The following is a 12,649-nucleotide window of genomic DNA, read 5'->3' on the forward strand; positions in this document are numbered from 1 at the left end:
CACAGCAATTGAAAGCGAGACAAGCGATTTACAGAAATATGAAGATAATCGGTTTCTAAAACTGAACTTAATGAAGTGCCAACCAAAAAATGGCCCAATGTAAGTGCAAAAAGATCAGCAGGATTAGAAGAGACTTGACACAGCGGTCGCGAATTAAGAATTGACTCGATTTGAGTGACGACTGTCTAAAATTCCTCAAAGGACAAAAGAGTGTCATTGAGTATCGTCTTCTAGTGCGATTTCGCAGATTTGATCGCTGCCTCCCAGAGTCCACCCATGTGAGGCGAATATGTTGGAATAAATTTCCACTTAATGGAATTTTCCACAACAAACTTCGAAATCTTGGCCTTGCTTTCGGATCCAGTTAATAAATTTGAAACGATAGCCTCCAGCTCGTTATTTGCTTCTACAAAATTTAACCCATTATCCGAATGTAGTGTTACACACTTCCCCCGACAAGAAATAAATCTTTTTAGAGCATTTAAAAATGAATTAGTTGACAGATCCGAAACCAATTCCAGATGTACGGCCTTTACCGCCAAGCAAACAAATAGACACAAATAAGCCTTTCCTGACACATTCCTTGAAATTTTAATTCTGAATGGCCCTGCGTAGTCTAGGCCTGTATGAGCAAATGCTCTCGACATATGTAGTAACTCTTTCTGGGGGCAAATTTCCCATTAATTGATTCGCAATCCTCGGTTTCAACCTAAAACATAACATACATTTACATAGTATTCGTCGAATTGCCCTGTCGGCATAAAATCCAAAACATTTTTCGTAACATACCTTTTAAACATTTTGACCCAGCGTGTAAATTCCTGTAATGATAATCCCGGATTATCAACTCCGTGATCACGTGCTTGGGAGCTAAAATTAAAGGAAATCGCTGTGCATAGAATATAGGAGCATAGGATAGTCTACCCCCCACCCTGATAATACCATTTTTATCCAAAAAAGGGTTGAGACTCAAGATTCTGCTATCAGCCGTTATCCTTTTTTCTCTACGAAGATCTTGCAACTCCTCAGCAAATTCCTCTTCTTGGTGCAGCTTCAACAAAGAGATTCGCTCCCTCTGCAAATCATCCGCCGACAAGCATTCTTCACACTCACTCGAGTGTGAGTCCCTTTTTCCTTCTCTGTGTATTGATAAGAAATCTCTGACAGTAGGCAACGATCCTACACAATTTACTCCAAGAAGAATACCGACGAAGAATGGAAAAATCTTTCTCAATCAACGAGAATGTCAAGGTAAGTTTTTTTTCTTCTGGAATGTCTTTGATCACCACTTCTTTTTGTAGCCATTCTTCCGCGTGTTTACTTAGCCACTCTGGACCGTTCTACCAAAGAGTTGAATCAATCCATTCGTTCAAGCTGGTGCCTCTGGAGATGAGATCAGCAGGATTCTGATCCGTTCCAACGTGTTTCCAATCTTCTGCTGACGTTGTTTGCTGAACTTCTGCCACCCTGTCTGCGACAAAAGTATGCCACCTAGATGCATCACTTTTGATCTATGCTAGCGCCACCCACCATGGAATCGCTCCAAAAACAAGATCTTGTGATGTCTACTGTCAGACTTCCCTTGATCTTCTCGTAAAGATTGACCAAAACGACTGCTCCACACAATTCGAGTCTATGTAAGCTCACCGTTCTTATTGGAGCTACACGTGACTTTGCAGCCAGAAGACGTACCAAAATTGATCCACTTGCGTTCATTGATCTTAAATAGATACAGGCTCCATAGGCTGACTGTGATGCGTCGCAGAATCCGTGCTTTCAATTTCGACAGGCAATTCCAGCAGCACATGTCGAGGGATATTAATGTTGCCAATCCTCTTCAACTGATCACAAAGAGAGAGATCCACTTCGCTGATACGTCTGATGGAATGAGTTCATCCCAACCAAGAGTTTTAACTTCTGTGATATCGTGCTCCTTGTTCTCATTGTCCACTCCTGATGTATTTGAATGCACCTTTTGCAGTTCGAAGCCGGCCGATTCCAAAATCATCTTCACGTCTCTGCTGATCATATGGATTTCCTCTTCTGTTTTCCCACCTGTCTAAATATCGTCGACGTAGAAATCCTCCTTAATCACTCGTGATGCTGATGGATGTGAATCCTTGAAATTCTCTGCGAGTTGTACCAAACAACGAGTCGCTAAGTACGGTGATGATGCCATCCCAAAAGTTACCGTATTGAATTGATAAATTTTCATCGGTTGACTTGAATCCTCTCGCCATAAGATGCACTGCAAGTTTCTATGTTCTGGATTGACCCATATCTGTCGTTACATTTTAACAATGTCTCCTGTAACAACAAATCGATGTTGTCGAAAACATATGATGATCTCGAATAAGTCCCGCTGAACCACTGGTCCCGTCATCAAGCAATCATTCAATAAGACCCCGGATTCCGTCTTAAATGAGCCATCCCACACCACTCTCAAACTGGTTGTCGTGCTATCTTCTTTCAGGACCGCGTGATGCGTCAAATAATTCTTCAGCTGCGCAGGATCATCTGGAATCTCGGACATGAGACCCAATTCGACATATTCATTTAAAACCTTGCTGTACCTTTTTTTAGATCATGATTCTTTTTGAAACGCCTTTCCATTGATAACATTCTCTTCTCTGCATATGATCTTGACTCGCCCAACATGTTGCTGTACAACTTCATTAGTAAATCCACTTCGAATTTTCCGTCTGCTGCTCGTTTATGTGTTTCGACGAAGATTTGTTCGCATTTTGACTCCTCGATGGATTTAGGTTAAGTTGTTGGACCTTCATTAATTCTCCAGAATTTTTCCAGCTGATCGTTCAACGTAGTGTCCATGGATAATTCGCAGAATAGAGTTGTTGTTCCTCTTTGCTTCTTTGATTTCGGAAATGACAAGTAACCTCCCAAAACCCATACAAATTTGGTAAGCTGCAACACTGGATGCCCTTGATTAAATCTTATTTGCTCCGGCTCTAAAGCATCCAAAAAATGGAAGTTCCCAGGAGAAGATCAACAGGTTTAGGGTTATGAAAGTCAGGATCCGCCAGTTGCCCGTGATCAGGAATCGACAATCTAGAAATATCAATACTTTGAATTGGTATGCAGTGTGAGATATTGTTAGTAATAAAGAATTCCGCGTTAGCTTTATAATTATTTTGAGTCGACAGAATAGTTGTCGAAGCGCATGACATTATACTCGTTTCTGTTAAATTAGTCCCTGATACAACATGTGAAACATTTTTTTCTTTCAATTTCAGTTTATTACACAGTTCTCTTGACATAAAATTCGCCATCGACCCATTGTCTTCTTTCTTTCTTTCTTCTTAAATGACTTGAAGCTAGGCCAACTGTCAGAACACATACTCTTATATACCAACTAGTTTTGCGTTTTTACAGAACGACTTTTTGAGGTTAGGAGTACTCGCATTTGCCTGGACCACCCGTCAATGGGTTTTCTCGCCAGAGAAGAGGGAAACTGTAAAAAACCTCTCCTGAGTACAACTGGTTTATCGACAGCCGAGTTCTAACGGTGTGTACTGGACAATAATAGACAGTACACATCATTATACCTCGACGTCAAACCTCCCGCTCAGATTATCTCACGTGCCGGAAAAATCCCAGGCTAATGGGCACGAACCAAGTGCCCTTGGTCCTAAGCGTCCGCCGAGCCAGGCATTTATCCGACCGAGCTAATCTGTCAGTACCCATTGTCTAATAATGCCCTTGCCTTTATTAATTGACCCAAATTGTTTTTAACATAAATTATAACCGTAGATAATATTTTCTTATTCGATCCTCTACACGCAAACATATTTACCGACATCGATGATGTAATAATTATGATTACCGGGATGCAATAACGAATGATGCGAAGAACTACAATATTTACAAACTCCGTTTGATTTACAATCTCTTGCCGAATGTTTAACTCCTAAACAATTGAAGCATAGATTCAGCTCTCTGACTTTATTTCGCCTTTCCTCAACAGACAAACCAAGAAACACTGAAAAAGAATAAATTCGATGTTTATCGTTACACATGACGCATACCGTTCCCGGATCACCCGCAGACAAATGAGCCAACACTATGTTTTCTCTTTTTATTCCAAGAGATATCCCCATTTTAACGTTGAAGTTTGATTTTATATCCTGCGGAGTAATCGCTTCTAACATCTCGCATCGCGTCTCTAAAAATTCAATAAAATCAGACAAATTTGATAATTTTTGTGATACGATTTTTAATTCCCAATTCCTTTTTGTTACATTATCCAACCGAGTTGATGCTAAATATAACAACAGTGTGGACACACTGTTGTTATATTTGGCCAATAGACAAGTGGGACCACTTGTCTATTGGCTCCTTGAGTTGCTCTAAAATTCGAGTATGGTTTTGTAGCCCATCTGCTAACGCACGTAAAGACACAGCAGAGTCTTTTGTTACCATTGGTAAATTAAATAATTGTTTAACATGATGATTGATGATCAAACTGGAATTATGAAATCGTTTCTTTAATAAATTTAATACAATTGAATAATTTTCTCGCGTAACTTCAAACGAACTAATGTATTCCTTGGCCCCACCTGTCAACGCAGACTGCAGATAATGGAATTTCGTAATAGTATCAAGACTCGCGTTTCTATCTACCATTGCCATGAATGAATCATAAAATCATGGCCATTTTTCGTAACTCCCGTTAAAATTAGGAAGAGTCATGATTGGTAATCGCGCATGTGATAAACCCCCACTGTTATTATTAACTGTCATGGTTGAATCTGAATTCGCAACGTTACTTCGCTTTTCCTCGTAAAAAAGAAGAAGAAGGCGTTTTCAAATTGCTCCCTCTCCGCCAAATCGGGTGCCGGCAATAGAGCATCTATGTCGTTTTGTACATTATCGTATTCTGACCATAATAAATCTAATTTTTCAATTCTCGACTCTAATTCAAAAATTGTTTCGTCCGAAGGTATATAAGTGTCAATAAAATTCTTAAACCGAGTTGCTTTACTTTTTAGTAATGTACGTTTTTTTATGTCTGCTAAATCCGACATTTTCTTTTTATTTAATTCTCTACCTAACAAATACAGTTCAAATGATGCACTTTAAATACAATAAAATTTATAAGATAGGCTTACCAAATTATTCGGCTTTTTACAATTGTAGCACGATGATTACCAATACATTTCTGGCGTCCAAACGGTTGGAGTAGAGCGTCGCTGAACTCGTTGATGATGAATGTTTCTCCTGATGAATAGTTCCTTGTATAATGTGACCAGTTCCCAGTTTTGTTCCTTGCAGTTGGAAACCTCTCCAACCAAATTGTTTCCCCTTTTGTTTTTGATAAAATTTCCTTTGAAGTCGTTAATGTTTAAAAGATTTTTGAGATATCTCTAAGCCTTGGTTGATTTGCCTCGTGGTTAATGGCGTCTCGTTTCCTTTATTTGTTTCACTATGTACTTCCTTTTTAGTTTGTTTTATCATACTTTTCCATTGATAAATAATCCGGCTCGAAGGACGAAAAAATTTGCACTTAGCGAATTTGTGTGAAAAAAAGAACTGAAGCAAATTCCAACTGAATATTAAATTTATTAAATTTTATTTAAAAATTAATTTTTTTTATTAACTTTATTTTTATTTCAGATTACAAATTTATACCTGAAAAATGTGTAAATTAATAAATAAATGTCATAAAATACCACAAACAATATTCCGAGATATTCAAAATTTTATAAAATTAATATTAAAATTAAAAATGGCGTATCTGAAACAATTTTTGAATTTAAAAAAAAAACTTTAGGGACAGAAGTCTTTTATAAAACATATATGGGTGATTCTTCTGAAAGTGGGCAATTTCATGTCTTTGAATTATATCTTCTAAACAACTTAACATTTAAATATTAACATTGGACAAACATATTATTTAAACATCACTTATTATACCCTTTATAAAAAACGATAATTTTTTAACACAAATTTAGTGGAAAACAACATTTAACAACTGGAAAACATCAATTCAATATGTCTTTACCTCTGAGTACCAAACTTTAAAGTACTATTACTTATAAAAAAAGAACTATCTTTAATTATTCAATAAATATTATGAAAGATTAACTCAAAAGCTTCAATTTTTATCGATGAAATTTTTTAATACATCAATATAGTTATTTATAATTATTAAAATATAAATGTCTTTAAAAATCTCCATGCTGGCACGACAAAGGATAAACGTGTTTAATAAACTATAAGACGTGCACTTTTTATATAAAAATCATTTGGAAATTAAAGAAAAAACATGTCACTTTTCAAATCTCCAAGAGAAATTGGAAAATAAATTATTGGTTTTGGTAATAATAATAATAAATTATATTTTTCATATTTTTAAGAAAAAACACTAGAAAAACACTGCGTATTTTTATTCATTCCTTTGTCGTGCGCTGTCAAAACTTTAATATTTCAATATAAATATCAATAAAAAACGGATGAAAACTTACAGTTTGGTAGGACAAAAGTGTATACCTAGCCATTTTTTTATTTACTTTTGTTTAAAATATGTATTAATGGATTTCGTACAAATTTCCATTGTCGTGGAGTACTTTGTCGTGTCAAAACATTTGCACGTGGTAGGTGCGAAACAAGTAAAAAGTGTGCCCGTGCCTAAAACTTTTTTTAAAATAGGTAATAAGGGGCCGTACACATAATACGTCACGCGATTTTTGACCATTTTAGACCCCCCCCTCCCCCCATGTCACACACTGTCCCATACATTAGCGCCATTTTTTCTATAGGTCGTCACAAATGTATTGACCCCCCCCTCCCCCTGTTCGCGTGACGTATTATGTGTACGGCCCCTAAAGTTGAAATTTATCTAATCTTTTGATATATTTTTAAATATAATTTTAAAAATGATAAAAATAAATCATTTAATTCAATTAATAATACCTATATAGAAGAAATATGAATCTCAGTGCCCCTCGATAATACGCCTCTGATGAGGTTAGTTTTCCTGTTTACTTTTCACATCTCATTTCATTTACGCGAAAAGTGCTAATTACACGAAAACTAATGTTTATTAATAAATGTAAATTAAAATAAATATAGTTGATATGGATTGTCTAACATAAAAGAATTATTAAACAAACAGAAAAAAGCAAATGTCGAAAAAGAGCGACGTGAAAAAATTCAAAATGATCCTGGTGAAATTTAAATAATTTTAATATTATTTTTAAACTTTAAATAGTTTTGTAGCGTACCTACTTCAAGTATAGTTTATTTAAATACCAATGAACAGTAATTAATAAAAGAAAGTTCAATTTTTAAACATTACAAAAAAAAATTTTATCAACTTAAAAGTGACCGTCTTTTGGAGAATCACCTATATATGAGGCATTATTTCTCAAACGTCCCAGCCCAAAAAAAGACTTGGGATTGGCTTCATATTTTGGGAAATTGTTATCCTATTTGAAAGTAATAAATTTGCAAAATATTAGTTCTTTTAAAAAAAATTCTAGAAAGTAGTGGGGGTTGAAGTTTTGACATTTTCAGTAACACTGTGATTTTCAAAACCATATATTTTTTATAATACTTTACCGATCCTAATGTTTCTATAATGCATTTAAAGCATTTTTCATGTACTTTCTAAAAATTTTACAAAAAAATTTTTTAAAAAAACTTTTAACCCTCTTTTTTTAAAAAATAAAGTTTATTTTTTAATTTTGACCCAAATGGGTATTTTAAAAAATTTTTTTTTTATTTTTATTGGAAAGCTGACATTTTTTCCAAAAAAAACATATATGTTTCATAGTGGGATGGCCATAAATTTAGAAGATATTTAAAAACAAACTAAACGGCGCGCCCGCGTCGCTGTACGTTACGCTGTCGCTGCGCCGTTGAACGACACAAATATTACTGTTTCCTCTTCATCTGCTTCAGTTAAAGCTCTCTGCATTCTACAGGGTTGAGACTGTCATAAAAATAATGCCTGCATTACTGTTACTAAAAAAATTTTAAATAATTAATTTTGAAAACAGAAGGGTAAAGCTTACAAAATTTTTGCCTGAACAATTTTGAATAAATAATAAAATTATAATTATAAATTTAATTGACGAGATAATAAATCATTTTTTTATTTTTTACTCGGTTTTTTTAGAAACTCCTGGAGTAATTCTTTTTACTTTTTTTAGGAAAATTATTAAATTCTAAAATTCCACAGTCTTCAATATTCTCCAAATAATCGAATTTTGACTGCAAAAGTTCTTTTTGACTAGACGCTAAAATATTGTAAAGAAACCCAAACATTTTACAGTGGCAAAGACATCTACGTTGAGACAGCAAAAAATATTAAAGAACAAATTTGATAATGCTCAAACTATACAAGGGATTTGATAATTTTCCTAAAAAAGTAAAAAAAATTACACCACCCCCTTCGAAGTTTATTTAAATTTTTTTTAGCACTTTCAGGCAATTGGACTTTTATGTCAGACAAAATTTACAACAGATTTGTGAGAATCGGTTGCATGAAATATGTAAAAAAGGACAGCAAAAATTTATTTTCATTCATTTCTATTTTCTACCTTCTGCTTTAAAGCTGTCATTCTTTCCGTTCTCACATTTATTCCGAGTTGGACTGAATTCGTGCTGACTGATTGGTCTGTAATATTACCGTGAAAGATTACTGGCCAATTAGAAAGCTCTGTTTTTCTGGTGTGCGCAGAACAGCGTGAAAAGGTTTCGTGTGCTCACAGTCGTACCTGGCATAGTTTGATCGTGCTCTTAACACTTTGACAACCAAATAAAAACATAACCTCGGTAAATTCTGTTGCATACTTCTACCTGATTTATTAAAAGAACATTAAAGAAGAAGAAATGTATTTTGTCTGAAGGTTTAAAGAATAAAAAAATGGTACGTTAACTTAAACAATATTAAGTTTGGTTATGATTTGTATTTATTGTAAATTGATTTCTTTAAAGATTGTTTGTTTTGTTGCATGAAATATTGTTACTTTTTTATGAAGTGTATTGTTTTTTTTGAATGACCTCTTTTTTTGGTTTGATGTAGGCTAATAATGTGATAAATAATGGTGCTGGTTCAAAACGTAGTGCGAATTCAATACGAGATATTAGCACGTATTTTATTAAAAAACAAAAAGTTGATGAGAATTCTACTGCAACATTGATGGAGGATTTTTCAGTGAAAACCGAGATTGTCAATGATGAAGCTTTTCTTGAGCATGGTGATTTAAAGTTGGTTTCCAATATGCCTGAGCAAGAGGTGCAGTCAACATTATGTGAATTATCAAATGACTCGTTGCACTCTGATTTTTCTTCAGATATTGGGAATTATATTGGTCAAAACATGAATGAATTATCTGATTATACAAAACATTTATTGCTTGAACGACACTGGATGCCATCATCTAATTATGTTTTTCCACATAACATTGTAAAAAAACTAGGAAAGCCATGCAAAAAGTTTGCTCAAAGATCTCATCTTGAGAAATTTCATTGGCTTGTGTTATCTCATAAGGATCAAGGGCTTTATTGTGTATACTGCACATTGTTTGCTATTACTGGAAAAGATTTTGCTAGATCACACCTCGGACGACTTGTTAAGGAACCACTAAAAGTTTTTGATCGTTTAATGGGGAAAAAAGGTATATTAATACAACACGAAAGCAAGCAGTACCATCGGATGTCAATTGAAATAGGGATAGCTTTTTTAATGAGTTATAAAAATCCTGAATTTGATGTTGCTAATAAAATTGTCACTTCACGAATGGCTCAAACAGCTGAAAACAGAGAACGCTTACGACCAATTATAAAAACAATAATATTTTGTGGACATCAAAATATAGCTCTGCGCGGGCACAGAGACAATGGTCCGTTGCTCACTATCAATAATGATGAAAGTGTAGTCGCAGCTTCAGAAGGAAATTTTAGAGCTCTTTTAAAATTTCGAATTGATGCTGGTGACACAGCACTTCAGAAGCATTTGGAAACTGCCAGCTCAAATGCGACTTATATAAGCAAAACCGTACAAAATGAGTTAATAGACATTTGTAAAGCGGAAATTCGAGAAACTATTTTTCAAAACATAAAAAACGCGAAATTCTTTTCTTTAATGTTTGAAGAGACGACAGACATTTTTCATATAGAACAGCTGAGTTTATCTTTCCGATATTATAAGGATGGCAATATTAGGGAAGATTTTGTATGTTTCTGTGACGCTTACAATATGGTTGGATGTGAAGAAAAGGACAGCGGGAAAGAGCTTCGATTGACAGGAGTCGCATTAGCAAAAATTGTAGAAAGTCTTTGCCATCAATTTGATGTAGATTTGTCTTTCTGCGTAGGGATTTGTACTGATAATTGTTCAGTAATGGCCTCTGAAGCAAAGGGTGCTGTTCAGGAATTGATAAAAAAAGCCAAACATGCAAGACGTTGTCCTTGCAACAATCATATTTTAAATAACTCCTTGTCTGCTTCTTCAAAAGTTGCATCCTGCAGAAATGCAACTGCGACAATGAAAAAAATCGTGGCATTTACAAATGCATCTGCAAAACGCCATCAAGTTTTCTTAGAAGAATTTAACGGTGTAAAACTTCAAAGCATATGTGAGACAAGTTGGGTCGAAAGGCATGATGGCCACTTGAAATTTCAAGGTGATAATCTCGTCAATACTTGTAACGCATTAGAAAGAATATCGACATGGAATGATAGCAAAACTGTAAGCGACGCTTATTCTCTTTTACAAACACTACGCAGTTCCGACTTTATAATATCATCGATATGCTTAAATGATATTAAAGGTACAAAAAAATCGTGCTTACTGCCAGGCAGGCAGGCAATCAGGCAAAATATTTTGATTAATTAACTCATTGTTTTTCATTTTATTCTTTTCAGATAGACTTATTTTGCCTGATCCGAAGTCAATATCGATTCGGATGTCTTGATCATTAATATAATTATGTTTATTTTACGTTCTAGGTACAACCGTTTCACTAAGCCGTTATTTGCAAACTTCATCGTTAGATATGAAAAGAGCCGCAGACGCACTGGAAGACACAATGGACTTGTTGAAGTAAAAACGACAAAACGTAGGAAATGTGTTTCAGCAATTATTTGCAGAATCTCAAGAAGTAGCAAGACAATTAGATGTACAATTAAAATCACCTCGAACTAATGTACGACAAATGCATAGAGCGAATCATCCGGCAGAAACTGTAGAGGCGTATTTTCGTAGATCAATCTACATACCTCTTCTAGATTTCATCGTAAATGATCTGAATTACAGACTTTCTCCTGATGTCTTAGACTTAATTCAGTTAGGAGTATTTTTACCGAAATCGACATACTCTGACCAAGACATTGATACTGTCAAAAAAGTTGTACAAATTTATAAATTTTTTTTTAATGACACTGAAACTTCAATTATTAACGAATATCGACTTTGGATGATTAAATGGAAAAGAGAAATAGAAAATAAATCACCTATCCCCGATTCGGTAGTTGATCTAATAGATCACTGTGACAAGAATTTGTATCCGAACATTAATATTTTCTTAATAATACTGGCTACTCTTCCAGTCAGTGCTGCAACTCCAGAAAGGTCATTTTCAACTCTACGCAGATTAAAAACTTGGCTTCGCGCCTCCATGGAACAAGAGAGATTAACAGGATTAGCTCTTCTCAACATTCATAAAGATTTAACGCTGGACATTGATGAAATAATCAACAAATTTTCTAAAAAGAACAGAAGAATTAACTTTGTCATTTAAATAATAGGTACTCTTTGTTTTGAAAATTGTGACTTATATTTTTCGTTTTATCTATATTTTATGTATTTTCCTTATTTATTTCTAAAAATAGAAATATATGATGTAATTATTTAAATTTAGTTTAATAAATTAATTGTAGTTGTTTTTATATATTCTTGACCAAAGGCCACAACAAAAATAACAACTAATTTAATAAATTAAGTCATTCTTCCGGTAAATTTAATTATTATTTAATTATATATATATATATATATATGACCACGAGCTGACCACCCCCTATTCTGAAACCTGGATCCGCCCCTGTGTTAACTTGGGTTTAAAGTTAAAAGAGTTTTTTTAAAATTTAATTGACGAGATAGTACATAATTTTTTTCATTTTTTACTCGGTTTTTGTTGTTGAGAAACTCGTGGTGTAATTTTTTTTACTTTTTTAGGAAAATTATCAAATCCCTTGTATAGTTTGAGCATTATCAAATTTGTTCTTTAATATTTTTTGCTGTCTCAACGTAGATGTCTTTGCCACTGTAAAATGTTTGGGTTTCTTTACAATATTTTAGCGTCTAGTCAAAAAGAACTTTTGCAGTCAAAATTCGATTATTTGGAGAATATTGAAGACTGTGGAATTTTTGAATTTGATAATTTTCCTAAAAAAAGTAAAAAGAATTACTCCAGGAGTTTCTAAAAAAACCGAGTAAAAAATAAAAAAATGATTTATTATCTCGTCAATTAAATTTATAATTATAATTTTATTATTTATTCAAAATTGTTCAGGCAAAAATTTTGTAAACTTTACCCTTCTGTTTTCAAAATTAATTATTTAAAATTTTTTTTAGTAACAGTAATGCAGGCATTATTTTTATGACAGTCTCAACCCTGTAGAA

The 12,649-nt window shown here is 33.9% G+C and overlaps 1 protein-coding gene across 1 annotated transcript; it reads left to right on the forward strand.

Annotated features, from left to right (window-relative positions):
* The first annotated feature begins 9,166 nt into the window (after positions 1-9,166).
* Positions 9,167-11,768, forward strand: LOC122508893 (52 kDa repressor of the inhibitor of the protein kinase-like). The gene is made up of 2 exons (XM_043622561.1): positions 9,167-10,799; positions 11,119-11,768. The coding sequence occupies exons 1-2, from the start codon at positions 9,167-9,169 to the stop codon at positions 11,766-11,768; spliced, it is 2,283 nt and encodes a 760-aa protein (XP_043478496.1).
* Positions 11,769-12,649: the final 881 nt, after the last annotated feature.

Source organism: Leptopilina heterotoma, unplaced genomic scaffold (genome assembly GCF_015476425.1).
Source record: "Leptopilina heterotoma isolate Lh14 unplaced genomic scaffold, ASM1547642v1 Lhet_58, whole genome shotgun sequence".
In the NCBI taxonomy this organism is placed as follows: Eukaryota; Metazoa; Arthropoda; class Insecta; order Hymenoptera; family Figitidae; genus Leptopilina; species Leptopilina heterotoma.